Here is a 19,216-nt window from a genome sequence, read left to right on the forward strand (position 1 = left end):
ATGGACTTCCATCTGAGCCAGTACAGTTTTTCTTTTTGCCTAAACTAGATTGAGTTGAGTTTCTGTCACTTATAATCCTAAGAATGCTAATTAATTAAATAACCAATTGCCTATCTACCTCTGAAGATTCATCAATCTTTCTGTCTCAAATATAGTTTCATTGCATCAGCTCATATTCTAGATCTTCTCTTTTTTAGTGGTCTCTTGGCTTTTGTCTACTTCTCCAACTGGTGTGCAGATGCATTAAGCATTAACTGTATATTCTACTTCCCTTGCACTTCATTCAGTGAGCTTAGTCCATCCCTGGCCGTATTCCTCCCTTTCCATTGTTCTTTAGTTCTTCTTCATTTAATGTGATGAGTAATGTTGGGGTTCTGAGCTGAATCAACAGCAGGTTCCCTGTGTCCTTCCTCAGTTTACTGGGAGGGATCAACAAGTCTGTGCTGCAAAGTCACAGGTGATATAATACATGTTGTACAGGAAAGAGTGATGATCCTTGGAAGAGCACAACCACTTTTCTTGGAGGAGATGAGAGCCATGGTAGGGAGAGGGCAAAGTCTTCATAAAGGAGATGACTTTAGGAAGAGATCTACTTGTTTACTACATGGGCTGCAAGAGCAATTCACTCTAGGCAGTAAGAGCAAAGGTCCTGAGGCATTAAATGGACATGCTTGTTTCAAGAACTACCCCTAAATAGCTCCATTTAGCTCTAATGTAGAATTAAGTAAAGTAGTAAGAGATGGGGCTAGAGAGGTTTGAAAGGGTTCAGAACAAAGGGCATTAAGTGCCAGGTTGAGTTTAGCCTATAGAATACTGTTTCCCATGCATGAATATTTGAACATTCTCTCTCTCTCTCTTTCTCACTCACTCTCTCTCTCTCTCTCTCACATACACACACACACGCATTCAATTGCTAAAATTTCAAGTTCCTAAGATCTATCCTCCCTCCAAAGAGTCAAAATTTCTAGGGGTAGAACCTTAGAATCCGCTTTCTAAACAATCACCCAAGCCTGACTTAAAACAAAGCATCAATTTTGGGACCCTCCTATAGGCTACAGGGAACTTGACGTATCTTCTCCTGAATGCTTATGGTACATGAAATACTAAAAACCCATGTAAACAAGACTGCCTTCCCTCTCCAAGCCTCTGCTTTAGCCATCCCCATTCTTCTCCTAACATACGTTGACCTATTCCTTTTGAAGGCAATTCTAGCAACAACTTCTCAAGGAAGACATCTACAAATCTTAGGTCTACTCTGGAATATTCTCTTCAGGATCACATCAAAGTGACTCCTTCCTGTGATATGTACATCTCATTGGCATGCTCCTCACCTTGTGTCCACAGATATAAGACATATCCTACTTTTTTCAAATGGACTATAAACGTCTGGAGGCCAGGGGCGCTCAAGGAGCTATTGTATGGCAGGTAATTAAGTTCTAATATCTATTTGCATTCTTCCAACAATTCTAAGAGGTAATTACTCCACTTACAGGTGAGGAAATCTAGGCAGCCTGATGTGCACAAGGCCACAGAGCCAGGAGCTTTGTTACAGGATCCTTTTTGGTCAGTTTCCTGCATAAGGAAGGACCCTGACACCTTGGACAGTGCCAAGTTCTTGCCAAACGGGCACTTACCACACATCCTGAGGAGTCCACCTGCCGGTCAGACACACACTTGAAATTGCGAGTGCAGCCCCCATTGTTCCGAGAGCAGTCACGAACAGGCCCAAAGGAGGACAACAGGTCATTGATGGTTTCAAAGTAGGTGGACAGCATCGCTTCTTCCCTTGGAGAGAAAGGGATGATTAAACCCCAGAGACATCTGCATCACTGGATTAAAAAAAAAATCAGTATGAATTCATTACATGTGAAGCTATCATTTATTCTATTTGTAATCAAGAAAATAATATACAATGTAATACTTTATCCATTTTAGCTTTTTTTGTTTTGTTTTGTTCTAGTACTATTGGGTGAACTCTGTAATTAACAAACATTTAGTCTTAGGTGTTGAAATTTAACTGAAAAGTGATCCCTGTTAAATATAAGAGTGGGAATAAGAGAGGAAGGAGATGTACAATTTGAGACATGCTCCTGGAGATTCCTCAGAAACCTGAATATAACCCTACCGTTCGACCCAGCCATCCCACTCCTTGGAATTTACCCAAAGGAGTTTAAATTGGCAAACAAAAAAGCGGTCTGCACCCTAATGTTTATCGCAGCACAATTCACAATAGTCAAGACCTGGAACCAACCTAAATGCCCATCAACGGTAGACTGGATAAAGAAATTATGGGATATGTATTCTTTAGAATACTATACCGCAGTAAGAAACAACGAAATCCAGTCATTTGCAACAAAATGGAGGAATCTGGAACACATCATGCTGAGTGAAGTAAGCCAGTCCCAAAGGGACAAATACCATATGTTCTCCCTGATCGGTGACAACTGACTGAACACCAAAAAGGAAACCTGTTGAAGTGAAATGGACACTATGAGAAACGGTGACTTGATCAGCATAGCCCTGACTGTTAATGAACAACTTAATACATTATCCCTCTTAGTAGTTTTTTTGTCTGTTCTACTTAATATGACTGGTTTAATTCTGTAATTATCACACAGTTATTCTTAAGTGTTGAAAATTAACTGAAATGTGATCCCTGTTAAACATAAGAGTGGGAATAAGAGAGGGAAGAGATGTATAATTTGGGACATGCTCAAGCTGACTTGCCCCAAATGGTAGAGTTAGAAACATACCAGGGGATTCCAATTCAATCCCATCAAGGTGGCATGTACCAATGCCATCTCACTAGTCCAAGTGATCAATTTCAGTTCACAATTGATTATAATGAAAGGACTAAGAGTCAAAGGGAGCACATAAACAAGTCTAGTACCTGCTAACACTAACCAATAGAATAAATAAAGGGGAGAGTGATCCAACATGGGAAGCGAGATACTCAGCAGACTCATAGAATGGCAGATGTCCTAAATAGCACTCTGGCCTCAGAATCAGCCCTAAAGGCATTCGGATCTGGCTGAAAAGCCCATGAGAGTATTTCAGGCATGGAAAGCCAAGACACTCTGGCAAAAAGATCTCTGTGAGTGAGATCCGAATGGAAAGAACAGGTCTTCAAAGAAGGAGGTACCTTTCTCTGAAGGGAGGAGAGAACCTCCACTTTGACTATGACCTTGCCTAAACAAGATAAGAGTCGGAGAACTCAGAGGGCTTCCATAGCCTTGGAAACTCATGACTGGAGCATAGGGAGATTACTGATGCCATAGACAGGAGTGTCAATTGGTAAAGTCAACAACAGGAGTCACTGTGCACTTACTCCTCATGTAGGATCTCTGTCCTTAATGTGCTGTGCATTGAGATTTAATGCTATAACGAGTACTCAAACAATATATTTCACTTTGTGTTTCTATGGGGGTGCAAACTGTTGAAATCTTTACTTAATGCATACTAAACTGATCTTCTGTAAAAAAAAAAAAAGAAATTATCAATTCCCAACTTGACTCTCACTGGGATTAAACATGACAATAGGTCTGATCTGATTTCATCATCATTTAAAAAAAATCATCTATTATTTTTCACTTTATGTTTCTGTGTGGGAGCAAACTGTTGAAATCCTTACTTAATGTATACTAAGCTGATCTTCTGTATATTAAGATAATCGAAAATGAATCTTGATGTGAATGGAAGGGGAGAGGGAGTGGGAAAGGGGAGGGTTGTGGGTGGGAGGGATGATATGGGGGGGAAGCCATTGTAATCCATAAGTCGTACTTTGGAAATTTATATTCATTAAATAAAAGTTAAAAAAAAAAAACAATTTGGAACATGCTCAATCGAACTTGCCCCAAATGGTGGAGTTAGAAATGTGTTAGGGGATTCCAATACAATCCCATCAAGGCGGCATGTACCAATGCATCTCACTAGTCCCAGTGATCAATTTCTGTTCACAACTGATCACACTGATAGGTCTAAGAGTCAAAGGGATCACACAAACAAGACTAGTGTCTGCTAATACTAACTGATAGAATAAAAAAGGGAGAGAACAATCCATCATGGGAAGTGGGATATACAGCAGACTCATTGAATGGCAGATGTCCTAAACAGCACTCTGGCCTCAGAATCAGCCCTTAAGGCATTCAGATATGGCTGAAGAGCCCATGAGAGTATTTTAGGCATGGAAAGCCAAGACACTCTGGGGAAAAAAAAAAAAAAAATGAAAGATCTCCGCGAGTGAGATCCCAGTGGAAAGAACGGGTCATCAAAGAAGGAGGTACCTCCTTTCTCTGAAGGGAGGAGAGAACTTCCACTTTGACTATGACCCTGTCGGAATAAGATCGAAGTCGGCGAACTCAAAAGGTTTCCATAGCCTTGGCAACTCATGACTAGAGCCTGGGGTGATTACTGAAGCCATAAACAGAGTGTCATATTGTGAAGTCAACAACAGGAGTCACTGTGTACTTAATTCTCATGTGGGATCTGTCCTTAATGTGTTGTCCAATGTGAAGTAATGCTATAACTAGTACTCAAACAGTATTTTACACTTAGTGTTTCTGTGTGGGTGCAAACTGATGAAATCTTTACTTAATATATACTAAATTGATCTTCTGTATATAAAGAGAATTGAAAATGAATCTTGATGTGAATGGAATAGGAGAGGGAGCGGGAGATGGGAGGGGTGTGGATAGGAGGGAAATTATGGAGGGGGGAAAGCCATTGTAATCCATAAACTGTACTTTGGAAATTTATATTTACTAAATAAAAAAAATCAAAAAAAAGAAAATAATATAAATATTTAAAAGTAAAGAAAAATAACAACAGCTAAACCAATGTATTAGATGTGCTTAAGTCTAGCTGAAATAGACAAAAATGGATTTAGAACTTCATTTAGAACTCTTCATTTCATTAATCCTCAGAATTTTGTAAGGTAGAGATGATGTTTTCATTTTGCCAATAAGTCAGCTTTGGCTTAGGAAGGCAAAGTGTCTTGTTGAAAGCTACTGAGCTTCCAATGTGACAGAATCGAAATCTGTACCAACTTCCATCTGAGTTCAAAGAGAAAGTTTTTCCCACTACACAACTCTGAGCTTGACTGTAACTGTTTTATCACATTATAAAGCTCCAGATAGCAACTTTGAAATTGGGTTCATTCCTATTAATCGAACTTTATGGATATAAAATTGAAACTGTGAAATGCTGTGGGACTTAGACAATTATCACAGAGCCAAGGTACAAATGCAAGAGTCTGACCCTGGAACATTAATTTTCTTTTCTTCTTTTTTAGGATTTTATTTATTTATTTGATAAGTAGAGTTATAGACAGAGAGAGGGAGAGACAGAGAGAAAGGTCTTATATCTGCTGGTTCACTCCCCAAATGGCCACAACGGCTGAATATGAGCCAATCCAAAGCCAGGAGCCTGGAGCTTCTTCTGTGTCTCCCACATAGGTGCAGGGGCCCAAGCACCTCAGCCATCTTCCACTGCTTTCCCAGGCCATAGCAGAGAGCTGGATCAGAAGAGGAGCAGCCAGGACATGAACTGGCAGCCATATGGGATGTCAGCATCCCAAGTGGAGGCTTAGCCTACTACACCACATTGTCAGCCCCTAGAGCATTGTTTTTCACACCATCAAGATTGTCATCAACAGCTAATGGAAATGAAATTTTGGGAAAATGCATAGTTGCAAATGAGATTCCAAAAAGACAAAGTGAGACATAATACTGCAACCCATCGATCTGCCACAATCCTAATGATGTGTTCTATAACATGGGGGATATAGATGAATTTCTGGATACTAGCCTTGAGGGAAAAAAGGGCCCCAAGGGAGACTGCTGGGTATGCACGATTCCCACAGTTGCAGAGATATACAAAGCTACCAAAGGAAAGGAGAAAAGGCTCTGTAATTTTTCCATGATATTTGCCTCATGGAGCCCAGAGATATAAGACGGGGGATGCCTGTGTATGCACATTAGCAGGAAGAGGCCTACGTGGACCACTGGTGACATTTCTGGACTACCCTTTTACCTTCTCCCCTCTTTTCCCTCCCAGGTCTGGAGCTATAGGTTTGGGTCTCACAGCTCATTTCTTGACCCTACTCTTACCTCTTCTCTCCCGTCTTTCACTCTGACTGGCAGTCGACTTGTGAAATTCCAGCACTAATTAGATATTTATTTGATCAATAGCTCCCCAGGACTTAGAGGAGAAAATCTGAGTTAGTTTTTTTGGCATTTAAGGCTCTTCATAATCCACTTCCAGTGGGCCTGTCCAGATGCATTTGCCCAGACCTCATACCCTCCATTCACTAGCCACAGAGCTCTTCTTGTTTGACATATAATCTGACATTCACAGCGGAGGAATGGTGCATGGTCTTAAAGAGGGGCTCTGGGTACAGTATGTACCTTCACCTCTGCAGAGCCTTCCTCATACTTTCCATAAAGTCCATACCCAATGAATCCTGGGAAATCTTGAAAACTAGTCCCTCATTTGCTCATCTGTGGCACCTGCCTACTGAGTGCTTCCTATGTAGCAGGCACTATCATATGTCTTAGGATAGAGCAGTGACATAAGACAACTTCCTTGTCTCTACAGAGCTTACTGTTACTCATTTTGTGAAGCTGTCTCTGTCTCCCCTCCTAGAATTAATTCCTCTTCCCTTAGAGCACACTGTTTAAATCTATTATCTTATTGATCTTAATCATTAGCTCCATGGTCTCCCTGAGAGTTTTAAGCTTTTTAAAGAAAGGACTCAAGACTGATTCATCCCTCTCTAGCCCCCAGTTCAGGACCTAGAAAAAACTTGTGCAACAGAAATGTTTTCAAGTGAAACCAAGAAAACCCCAGAAGGCATGGGTAGTTTCATTGGCTGATCCTTGTACCAAGAACCTCCCCAATAGGACACATGTCTCCCTCTCCTCAGCTCAGGGCTCCCATTCTAAATCCACCATATTCTAGGCACAGTTCAGAGACAAAGGAGAGGAGCTGCCAGGATTATCCCTCACTTGCTAGCTTTCTATAAAATGAGGTGACAGGTATGTTGGGGGAGAGAATTAACCGTTCCTGAAGTGAAGCTCTTGGAAGACTTGCCACTTTTGAATCATGAAGAGAGCTGAGGATCCTGGGAAGATATTAAGGCTATTAAAATATTAACACCCTGACAGGGTGAATGAATGGAAAGGGAGAGGAAGAGACAAAGACAGAGGGGGAGCTGTTCTGGGGGTGGGAAGAACTGAAGAGACAAATGGAGAGAAACTGCTAGAAAAAAAGAAAGCAGAGGGGCAGAAACATATAAAATTATCCAGAGGATGATGGATGGATGGGTGGATGAATGGATAAATAGATAGATTAGTAGATTGATGCCTAGACAGATACATCGATAGATGATCAGAGAAATTAAGATAGATAGAAAGAGACTCAGAGAGATATAGAGAGATACACAGAGAGGAGTGTCATATAAAGAATTAAAAGTGAGGGAAATGGAGGCAGAAAGTATGTAAAAGGGGTATGAAATTAAAAATAATAATGTAGGAGAATATGAAGGAGAAAAATATGCAAAACAATGAGAGGAAATTACAGCAAGATAAACACGGAAGAAATGTGTAAGTGAGAGGAGGAGAGAAGGAGAGATAGGTGAGGAAGACAGAGACAGCTGCAGGAGGACAGAAAATGAGGGCAAAGAAAAAACACTGAGTAGAAGCAGAAACAGGTGGAGACAGAGAGCAGAGACAGAAATGCAAAGAGAAAGACATGCAAAATGTCACCTTCCTTGTGGAAGCAGAGCTGGCTCAGGCTATACAAATAAGGAGGCTGTTAGCTGTTAGAAGGATTGATTCTGCATAAACATCAGGTAAGTGTGAGGAACATTACTTAAGACACAAAAGCTTGACACAGGGGCTGTTACTAAGTCAAGAGAAGTGAATGTGTCAGGTTGGGAAATAAAGAATCTGAGCCCTGGCGAGAACAGAAGCCCAGCCAGACACTGGTGCTTTCTTTATGCAGAGACTCAGTCCTTCATCCGAGTCTGGGGTCTGTTGGGTCTTGAGTGGCCACAATAGAGGGGAATGAAAGGATGAGTGGAAAAGTTCTAGGGGTAGAGGTGGCTTGGATATAGGGGTGCTGCCCTGCATATCGGGAGATCTGGGTGAGAGTTCAGGCTTTGCAGCAGTCACCACCATCACTACCATCAGCACCATCAGCACATTCTCATCATTTATCATTTCCTGAGCTCCTCCAATGTGTCAAGAACTGTTCTGGGCTCCTTTCCTCTGATTCCCACAGTAATCTTACAATGAGTTCAGGGGAGCTATGTTACACAGGCTCGAAGCCGTGAGTACCGTGCCCATGGGTCTGTCTGACATCGGATTATGAACTTCTCCCATGCTGAGGTTTAGCTTCTGCAATCCGTTGTGTCTTGAGCAAGTCAGAGCTCTCCGACTGGTGAAGCCAGTAGGAATCTGTGTCCAGGAGGAAGAGCAGGAGGGGCTGGGCCTGCGTTTGCTGTAGTTTCTAGCACACGCTCCCTGGGTTGTGATTGTGTCCAACAACACATTTTATCCATGTCAGAATAAAAGGGGAAAGCGCAATGTAGTAGTTTACTAGAGTGGCTAAGACAAGAACCACAAACTAGGTCATTTAAACCAAGGTAAATATATTCTCTCACATTTCTGCTGGCTATAAGTCCATAACCAAGGTCCCTCTGTAGGCCCCTCCTTCACTGTTTCTCCATAGATTCTAGTGGCTCTCCACAACCCTTGGCTTTCCTTGGCTTGTGGCCAATGACTCCAATCTCTGCCTGCATTGTCAGAAGGTTTTCTTTCTTATATTTATGTGTCTTCTCCTCTTAAAAAGACACCATTACATTCATATTGAAACTTAGTTACCAATGTAACAGCATTAAGAAGTGAACACCCCAGGAGGTGATTAAGTCACAAGGATGGAACCCTGTGAAAGGGATTAGTACCCTTAACAAAGGGTTCCATGAAGGGACTTCCTCACTGTTAACTTCTGCTTTTTCTCCAGGAGACAAAGGATTCTTCTGTACTGAGGACACAGTGCTCATTGTGCCATCTTGGAAGCAGAGCCCAGACCTTGACCTCTCAACAAACTCATGAACTTCTCAGCCTTGAGGTTTGAAAGAAGTAATTTTTGCTTTCTATAAATTGCCCAGTCCATGTATTTTGCTATAGCAACACAGACTAAGATAACCATTCACTGGCTTTAGAGTCTACCCTAATCTATTATCTTAATTATATTTTCAAAGACTTCATTTCCAAATAAGGTCGCATACTGGATTCTGTGGTGATCTGAGTGTTGGGGTGGAGGAGGGCCAATATTAACTCCATTGCACACAGCTCGTAGGGAAATATTCAAGCTCACACAGGTCAGAGTGGGGACCAGAACACCCCCATTTCAGGGTCTGATCCTCCCAATGCCATACTTTAAATGTTACTTTGGGAGGTTTACAAAACTGGAAAAAGATCCCAATGGAGCCACCTTCCACTTGATCAGTGAATTCATCTGAGAGTAGAAAACACCAATATTAATTAAATACCCAAGCACACCCCAGGCACTCCACACAGGGCTTTTTGTACACATTCTCTACATCACCTCAAAGCAAAGGAGTCGGCAAATTTTCTGTAGAAGGGCAGAGGACAAATACCTTGGGCATGCAGGGTACCCAACCTCCGCCCAGCCTCGTTTTTGTAAGACACACGCATCCAAGGACAATCTGCACAAGAACGAGCAGGGTTGTATTTCAGTAAAATTTATTTACAAAAATACACAGCAAGGCTGGGTGTTTTTCCTGATTAACATGTGAAAACCCCGCAATTAATGCTGGAGTTCAGGTAGAACCACAGGGTCCCCATTCTTTCTCCTAAATGAAGTTTCTTCTGAAAGTTGTCTTCTCACCTGTAAAATGGGAACACTAGCTGTCTTGCTCCCGTGTAGATGATTGTGAGGGCACCATGCATCAATTAAAGAAAGAAATGTGCTTTTCAAACACAAAAGCTCATTTCAAATGCATTCAGTATTCATCTGGCAGCAACTCTTCATACCTACTGCATGCCAGGTACCGAGTGGGTTTCTATAATGGCTTTTCTTTGGCTTCTCTGTACCTCCGTTTCTGTACCTAGTAAGCCCAGCCATTGTCGAAAGGCTTCCAAGCATCTCTCTAGCTCTGACGTCCTAATTCCCTTGTTCTGATAACACTGTTCAGGACTGTGCCAGCCAGACTCCACTAGGCAGGATGTGGCTGTCATCCTCTCATTACCTAACTGTTCAAGTGCAAATGCATCGCTGGGGTTCCACTTGGCCAAGTCATCCTGCACCCCACGAAGGGTGAGCCTTAGACAGAGCAGCTGGGAGCAGATGCTGACATGGCCTGCTGTTCATAAACAGCAGGAAAGGTCTGCGTCACTCCTGGAGAGGTGTGAATGGATGATTCACAACCCAGACAGTGGCAAGCCCTCCGCTGATGCACACTAATTATTCCCTGGTAACAACCAGCAACTTTGTGTCCCGAGCTCCTGAGAGAAGGAACCTAGGACAACCACTTGATAGAAACGAAGTTTTCATCTCTACCAAACTGCCTTAGGGTTTAGGGGGCCTTTTCAGCTCCTAACAGCACCAGCCACTGTGCAGCACAGAAGATAAGAAGTCAGGCAGAAGCTTAGTCTCACTCACCATAAGAATGTGAGCAAGCCCCTAAAACTCTGAGCCCCCATTTTCTCATCTGAAAAATGTGGTTGTTAATACCTAGCTAGCAGAGTTAGCATGAGAAACAACTTAGAGAATACATATCTAATGTCCGAAACAAGGTAAATGTCCACAACTGGTCATAGTTAGGAACCATCTAAGTGTGCCTCAAAGTTCTAGCAACCATGCCTTAGCACGTAACCAGCTCAACACTGGAGGAGGAATGGAGGACCTGGAAGTCTATGTGGTACGTTTAGTTGTTTAGAAGGTTTCATGGATGTCCAGTTTGTTCTAGGGACTAGGCTGGTCCTGGAAAACACAGAAAAGGATATGATATAGCTGGTGTGAGGGAGGCACGAGGAAAATTAGCCCAGCCACAGAAGGATTATATGGATAAGCTGATAAAAAGCTTCCCAGGGGAAGGGACCAGGTCGAGCTGGAAAGGGCCAAGTGCAGAGCTAATCAGCAATGGGAATGCTGCTTCCTTGTGCACTGCTGCTGGCCTCTGCAGGAATGCACACTGGGAACCCAGGACTACTGTGGATGACAGTCCATTTTCCAGGGCATGGGGTATATAACATCATGGTGACTGTAACAGAAGGACTAATAGGACTAATGCCTACTGAAATGGATGATGAGAATTTTAAGTTCCAATGACTCTCCTTTAATTTTTGCTATAGCTCTAATGGGGTCATGCTACTACTCTGGCTTTTTGTATATTACTTTTTATTTTAAAAGATATGGACACATTCATATTTCAGACTTGACATTGATGGTGGTGAGGGGACTGGCAGTGAGTGAGTCATTGCCAAGTCACAGCAACAGAGCTGGGCTCTACCTTGTAGGGCCCTGCTTTCCTCTTTAAGACCCCACCCACCCAGAGTGTTCCAGCTGACACTGAATTCTCTCCTTCCTGTAGCAATTAAGGTTTGCACTAATTTAAGTTGAAAATAGATACTGCTGTGCAGAGTGGTCTCACAGCTTCCCTTGAGTGTCTTGGAACTTCCTGGAACTTCCTGCACACTGAGAATCTGCCTTGTTCCCATCCCCCAGGGCTCTAGGCCTGCTGCACCTGTTTACTGAGTGAGGACAGGGCTGAAGGAATTGGGTGGAAGAGACAAACATAAGGCCTGTGGGATCTTGGGAACAAAGAGAAAATGACTGCAATGTCCACTATCTGTCTGTGAAATGGCAACAATAATATTCATAGGAAAGTCCTTCCCCAGGCCAAAAGACACTGGCAAGAAAGGGTTTTGTTTTGCTTGTTTAAAATGCATTTGTTCACTAAACAAATATTTACCCAGTCCTCTCCATGGAAGCTGGAGGTAATAATAAAGCAAAGCAGACATTGGCCCTGTGCTCATGGAGCCTACAACCTCTTAATGGAACAGGGTCACTCAACAGCAGTATGTGTGTGTGTATGTACACCCATGGCTGTGGCTATGCCCATGTCACGTCTGTATCTATGTGTATACATCCATATCTAAATCCACCATTATAAACTACGAGAGATGATTTTTTCACAAATCCGGGCTGCTCTGCAAGCATACAGCAGAGGGGCCCATCCAAAAGGGAACTGGGGGAGGAGGTGGGGTTGGGGGAAGGCATATGTCCTTGGTGAGTGTCATGTCCCAAATCATACCAGTGTGTGGCCTGCTGCTTTTGCCACACCAGAGCTTTCCCTGAGTGTGAGGATGATGCACACCCTCCTCTGAAGCCAGGGCATGCACACAGCCCATGGTACCCTTCTGATTGCCAAGGCTGACCTCCTCTGACACAGGCCATTACCTCCATCCTGAGCTTGTCCTGACCTCTCCATTGTAGAATGTCTCTTCATCCACCATCTGTCTACCACCCTTGTGAATCCCATCAGGATTTTAAAATGAAAACAAAATTTTTAAAGAGGTTCAATGATGGGGCCAGCATTGTGATATAGCAGGTTAAGCCGCCCCCTGTGATGCTGGCATCCCATATGGGTGCAGGTTTGTGACTCAGCTGTTCCATTTCCTATCCAGTTCCCTGCTAATGTGCCTAGGAAAGCAGCAGAAGATGGCCCAAGTCCTTGGGTCCCTGATACCACATGAGAGACCCAGATGAAGCTCCTGGCTCCTGGCCATTTGGAGAATGAACCAGTGGAAGGAAGATCTCTCTCTGTCTCCCCTTCTCTCTCCATAATTCTTTCAAATAAAATAAATAAATCTTTAAAAAAAAGTTCAATGACAAAGGCTGAGGCTTGGAGATTGTTTATTCATGAAATACCCACACGGAGTCATGAGAGCTTCTTACAGCTCTCAACTCAGAGAGAAGCTCGTTAAGACAAGTTGCAGAGTAGGGAAGGCCTGGGTTCTCAGGATTTGGGTCCAGTTCTGCTGCCCTCTGCTGCAAAGGTCCCCCTGTACCCTCTCTAGGCCTGACAGTCCACATTTGTTCAATGATGGAGTGATCTCTAAGGTTCCTTCCAGGTCAAATTTCTAATAACATTTTGTAGCATCACAAATAGGCTACTCTTATGTTTGTCAATTTCACTTTGAGACATCAAGTGGAAATATAAGAATGGAAAGAGAGAAAAAGAGAAATAAATCTTTCCTTCCCAGTTCCTATTTATACAATCAGTAGCAAGATCAGAAATAAATACAATCATATGACTAAGAGGAAGCCCTGCACCCAAACAGCCCTCCTTTTTCTGTGTTTGCTTGTTTCTTTATTTATTTATCTAGCTCAGATAGCCTGTATGAGCCTCAGTTTCCTCTTGTATAACTCATGGATACAACACCTATTTCTAAGGTGACATGGGATGACAAAGGCTCCGTGAAGGCTGGGGACTTTGCCACGCTCACTGCAGTCAGTGGCTGGAACAGTACCCAGATTTTTATTGGACCAATGAATGAACAAAAGAAAATGTGAAGGGGCCAGTGTGTGGTGCAGGGGTTATGTCACTGCCTGAGATGCTGGCATCCCATATTGGAAAGCCTGTTTGAGTCCCAGCTGCTCTCTTTCTCATCCAGATCCCTGTTAATGTACCTGGGAAGGCAGCAGAAGATGGCTCAAGTGTTTGGACCCCAGCCATCCACAAGTGAGACAAAGATGGAGTTCTAGTGTCCAGGTTTCAGCGTGGCCCAGGCCTAGCTATTGCTGCCTTTGGGGAGTGAACCAGTGGATGGACAATCTCTCTCTCTCTCTCTCTCTCTCTCTCTCTGCCTTTCAAACAAATATATCTTAAAAAACCTTTTTAAAAAAGAAAATGCATATGAAACACTCCTAAGAGGACTGAGACCATAACAAAGATCAACACAATGGCTTTTACTTAAATGGCAACTATTACTATGGAAAGCAGACTTTTAATCAGTACTGACTGTCGCTCCCCCTCTTCGCGGAGGAACGACACAGGACCCTGCGCTGTTCTTTTGTCTGCTCGGCCCTCCCCGGGTTTGCTGCTGGTTCTTCCCGGGTTGGCTACCATCCCTTCCACCTCCGTGGAAGGGCGGTTCCCCCTGCCACTTTCCCCACTTCCGCGGGGGAGCAGCACACCGCCGGCCGGCTCTCTCGGGGGCTGCTCAGGTGTTCCTTCAGATAGATGTTCCTGGTGCATGTTGTCTCTCTCCTCCTTTATAGTCCTCTTCCACTAATCCCAACTCTGCTACCCACACGCCGAGTACGCTGCTCTCCTCCAATCAGGAGCAAGATCAGCTCCTGCAGCTCAAATTGGCGAGAGGCAGCTGTGTAGAAGCTGTTTACTCCCTTCTCAGCGCCATATTGTGGGAGAGCAGATGCATAGAATAAGTCTTAATTCGAGTAACTTAGTCTAGTCCGAGTTGCTCCCCACACTGACCATGCCCCAACCCAGAGAATGGGGGTTCTTGATATGGTACCCAGGGCCCCTTTGTCAGTCTGGTGAATGTGGCTTGTAGGCAACACTGTAGAATCATTTTTTTCATAAGCATAAAGCCAAACGCAAAAACATTACAAAAGAAGTACTTTCCAACATATTATCAAAGTCCATTGTAATACACATGCTTCTTTATCAAAACATTAAATTAAAATATTTAGTAGCAGGTGTAATAACAACACATTCAAAGCAGTGATGAGCATAAACTGCATTTTAAAAAATGTGCAGCAAATGAACCATGACCTAAACTGTATGTAATTTCTGTTGAGAACAAAGTCACAGCTGCTGGTAACATACCCATGTGTAGCACAGATGACAAGGAAATGCTAAGTTTCCACAAAAGACTGGAAAAGTAAAGATATTTTATTACTCCATGTAATTTCATGGGTATGTAGCCTGGACCCAGGTTAAGAGCTCCTGTCTAGGCTGAGTTTGATGGAGAAAGCTTTTCCCTGAATCTCTGTGACTTTGTAAATATAATCAGAAGCTTGAGTCCAGATAGAAAAAGACAGGAAATTAAAACTCAGCTATGATCACACCAAAATAAGTCCTTCCTCAAGGGACACACGTGGCGTGGTGAAAAAACAGACTTGACTTCAGAAAAGCTTTAAAAAGCCTCCGTGGATTGTCCTTACACAGGTGACCTTCCTTCCTTCTCTGAGCTTCAGTTCTCTCATCTGCAAACAGGTCACTGCCACGTTTCCTCAAAGGGTGCCTGGGGAATGGGGGAATAAAGCAATGCACCTTGTACGAACATGCAAACACTAATCCTTCTCCGTGTCCCCAACTGCTTCTTCTAGGGTAACAGAAGTTTATTGCAGCTGCCCACACCTGTGCCTACTATAGGCGCCAGGCCCTCTATCAGATACTCAGCTGGGGCAGAGGCTGCAAGGAAAGACTTGTACTAAGAAGCTGAGCAAACACCAGAGGATGTGTAAAGACGTGTCACAGGATGCTCAGGTAGAAGCAATGGGGAAGAGATTCCTGGAGAAAGCAGTGAGACACTGGGTCTGGAAAGAAGATGAGGACAATGATGATACGGAGGGAGGGGAGAGAAAAGCAGAAGAGAGACAAGACAGGTGTTAGAGGAGAGGACAGACTGGGCAAGAGGGAAGAATGTTCTAAAATCGGGTTATGAGCCATTGCCCAAGGTATGGGGTGATAGGGAAAAAAGAAATCTCTTGTGTGTGCTTTATAGAAACTTTTTTAAAAAGATATATTTATTTGAAAGGAAGAGTTACAGAGACAGAAGCAGAGAGAGAGAGAAAGAGAGAGAGAGAGAGAGAGAAGTCTTCCATCTGCTGGTTTACTCCCCAGATGGCCGCAACAGGCATAGCTACTCCCATCTGAAGCCAGGAGCCAGGAGCTTCTTCTGGGCCTCCCATGGGGGTGCAGGGGCCCAAGCACTTGGGCCATCTTCTACTGCTTTCCCAGGCCATAGCAGAGAGCAGGATCAGAAGTGGAGCAGCTGGGACTTGAACCAGTGCCCATATGGGAGGGACACTGCAGGCAGTGGCCTCACCCACTACACCACAGCACAGGCCCCCTACAGAATCCTTCTAGTTAAAGTCCACAAGGAAGATCTCACTGCTCCATTTTGCAGTTGAGAAAACTGAGGATCAGAGTGATGAAATCACCAGAAAGCCCATAGTTCCTTAAGTGTGGGATCATGGAGCTGGCATTGTGGTGCAGTGGGTGAAGTTGCCAACTGCAATGCCCATGATCCATGAGAGTGCCAGTTCAAGTCCTGGCTGCTCCACTTCCAATCCAGCTCCCTGATGATGCATCTAGAGAGATAGCAGAAGATGGCCCAAGTACTTGGGCCCCTGCCACCTTTGTGGGATACCTGGACGGAGTGCCTGGTTCCTGGCTTCAGCCTGGCCACATCACATTTTTACAGCCATTTGGGGAGTGAACCAGTGAACGGAAGATCTCTCTCCATCTCTCCTTCTCTCTCTGTCATTCTGTCATTCAAATAAAGAAGCAAATCTTCACACACACACACACACACACACACAGTGGAGTTACAACAGGAATCCAGCTGATCAGATTGTATCATCTGTGTTCTCCTCCCAGAATGCCTCCTGGAGAAGATTGTGCTCTGAAACTCATTCCAAGAATCAGGAACCCAACACTTGAAGACAATGGCAATGGGGGAATTGCCGATTTTCCCCCTCCAATGCAGTCCCCACCCCTTTTACTTGTCTTGCACATTCCATGGCTTTCTCTAAGCCAGTGGGGGTGTCAGGGTGCCAGTGAACATCAAGGGTGTATAGAGCGGCAATAGAGACTCTGGCTTGTTCTCCAGACAGCCATCACCAAGCACTGGCCAAGTTGGGTTCTGGAGGCTTTTGTCCTGCCTGCCTCACCCCCACACTGCCAGAGGGCTCTGCTTCTGGCTCTTGTCCAAGCCAGACCTAGCTTCTGCCATGTGCTGCTGCACCATTCCCATGAGTAGCCCTGGAATAAAAGTGAGCATGTCCTTGCCTCCCCCAAAGAGGATGCCTGATGCCCTGCAGTCAGTTCTAGAGCATAAGGCTTGCCAGCTGTGCTGAGTCACAGAAAGGCCCCCCTGAGAAGTTCTTGGTGTTTGGAGAAATAGAGGCAGCGGCAGCTTTGCTTTCCAACCTCACAAGCTTCTCTGTGACCAGCGCATATCAGATTTATTCAGATCCCCAGTCTTTGAAGACCTAACCTCTCTTTCACTCATCCAAGCCTAAATGTGTCAATCACTTTCTTCATGGCCACATTGAGCAAAGAACCCAAATTCTCCACATGTAGTATTTCATGCAGTACTGACAACAACCTTGTAAGACAGGCAGACATGATCCCACTCTATAGATGTAAAAACTGAGGCTTAGCAAAGGGAAGAGATTTGCTTCAAGCCTCTAGGTGATCAAGATTGAAATCAAGATCAGTTCCATCTGATCTCAAAGCTGGGTGCCATCCTACCATCAATTTCAACCCATTTCATGAAGGAAGGGTTTTGTTGTTCAACCCCACCACAAGCAACCTAGCCAGGGAAAGGAAATGGATCTTTGAGCAGAGAAGGAAGGAGGAAGGGGAGGAGGGGTGGGAGCAGAAAAGAGAAGGAGAGACAGGTTTTAATTTTCCCCACTAGAATGGGAGTGGATGAAGCAAGGAACCTCTGCACGTCCAGGGCCTAATACACCCACGGTTACTACAGGGGTGGCAAATATTTCTGGACTATGGAAGGATGCATGAACAAACAGTAAAAGAAGTCATTGAAGAGTTCATGAAAACACAAATGTCACTGCACCCATTGCCTGCTAAACTGGTTTTTAAATGAATCAGAGCTTTCAAGAGCTGAAAGTCCTGTCCCTTGACGCCTCTCCTTGTGGGAATCACAGTGATGACTTTGGGGAGATAAGAAGACAAAAAAAAACAAAGAATGATGTGAAACTCTGCCCATTAAGACCACTGGAAATGCTGAGTTGTTCTCAATGAGCATAAAGTCTCAGATGTGCAAGACGAGCAATTTCTGGAGGTCTGCTGTATAATATACAAGATAACTCCAGAAAGTTCAGAGGTATGAAAATAAAGATAAATGTGGGTACAAAAATACTGAAATCCTTGCACTGTTTTTTCATAATAAATATTTCCACAAACTTTCTGAGATACTTGTATAGTGCCCTTAGTTAATAAAATTGTGCCCTTAAATTTTTAAGAGTGTTGATCTCCTGTGAAGTGTTCTTAGAAACAAACCACAAAAAATCAAAGGAATAGGGAGAACTCTGGTCGGGATGGTTACGTTTACCCTGACCTTGACTGTGGTGATGGTTTCACAGGTGTATGCAAATGTTCAAACTCATCAAATTGTAAACACTAAATAAATGCAGGGTCTAAAATTATTTTTATTTATTTGAAAGGCATAGAGAAAGATGTGTGTTTGTGTGTGTGTGTGTGTGTGTGTGTGTGTGAGAGAGAGAGAGAGAGAGAGAGAGAGAGAGAGATTTTGTTGGTCGATTCTCCAAATACCCCCCAGACGTGGGACTGGGCCAGGCCAAAGGCAGGAGCCAGAAATTCAATCTAGGGCCCCTACATTGGTGACAGGGACCCAAGTATATGAGTTATCACCTGCCTCCTCCCAGGGTGTGCGTTAGCAGGAATCTGGAATTGGGAGCAGAGATAGGACTCAAATCAGTCACTCTGATAAGAGATGTGAACATCTCACACAGCAGTATAACTAACAGTTCATTACATAACAATTATACCTAAAAAGTTATTTAGAAACCTGTCTTAAGGCCTCCAGACATGGCTGGCTTCCATGTAGGTAGGCAGGGGTATTGGAAGAAATTCAGCGAAGATTCAAGAAGAGGGGGGGTGGGGTGGGTGCTGAGCTCTGTGACAAATGAAGTTAACAGGGATGGCTTTGCATCCAATCTTTTGGAATTCCCTCAGGACTTCCTGACCAAGCAGGTCAAGAGCTGCAATAGTGAAACAAACAAACAAAACACTGGATTGAGAGTTTGGATACCTGAATCCCACATTGTTTCTGCCTCTGGCTCACTGTGATGGTGAGCAACCCCCTTGAACTCCTTGGACTTCAGTCTACCCATCTAGGAAAAGAGGGCTGGACACAATGTTCCTTCTGGTTGCTTTAATATGAAG

The 19,216-nt window shown here is 43.8% G+C and overlaps 1 protein-coding gene across 6 annotated transcripts in view; it reads right to left on the minus strand.

Annotated features, from left to right (window-relative positions):
* The window catches only part of ASTN2 (astrotactin 2), a 1,018,233-nt gene that overhangs the window by 426,492 nt on the left and 572,525 nt on the right, over positions 1-19,216 (minus strand). For all 6 annotated transcript variants that reach the window (XM_008273385.3, XM_070066427.2, XM_070066421.2 and 3 more), the window contains one exon: positions 1,635-1,785. In XM_008273385.3, the coding sequence (XP_008271607.3) occupies positions 1,635-1,785 (151 nt within the window). The remainder of the gene's footprint in view (positions 1-1,634; positions 1,786-19,216) is intronic.

Source organism: Oryctolagus cuniculus, chromosome 1, assembly GCF_051225735.1.
Source record: "Oryctolagus cuniculus isolate XC-2025 breed Fujian yellow rabbit chromosome 1, ASM5122573v1, whole genome shotgun sequence".
Taxonomy (NCBI): Eukaryota; Metazoa; Chordata; class Mammalia; order Lagomorpha; family Leporidae; genus Oryctolagus; species Oryctolagus cuniculus.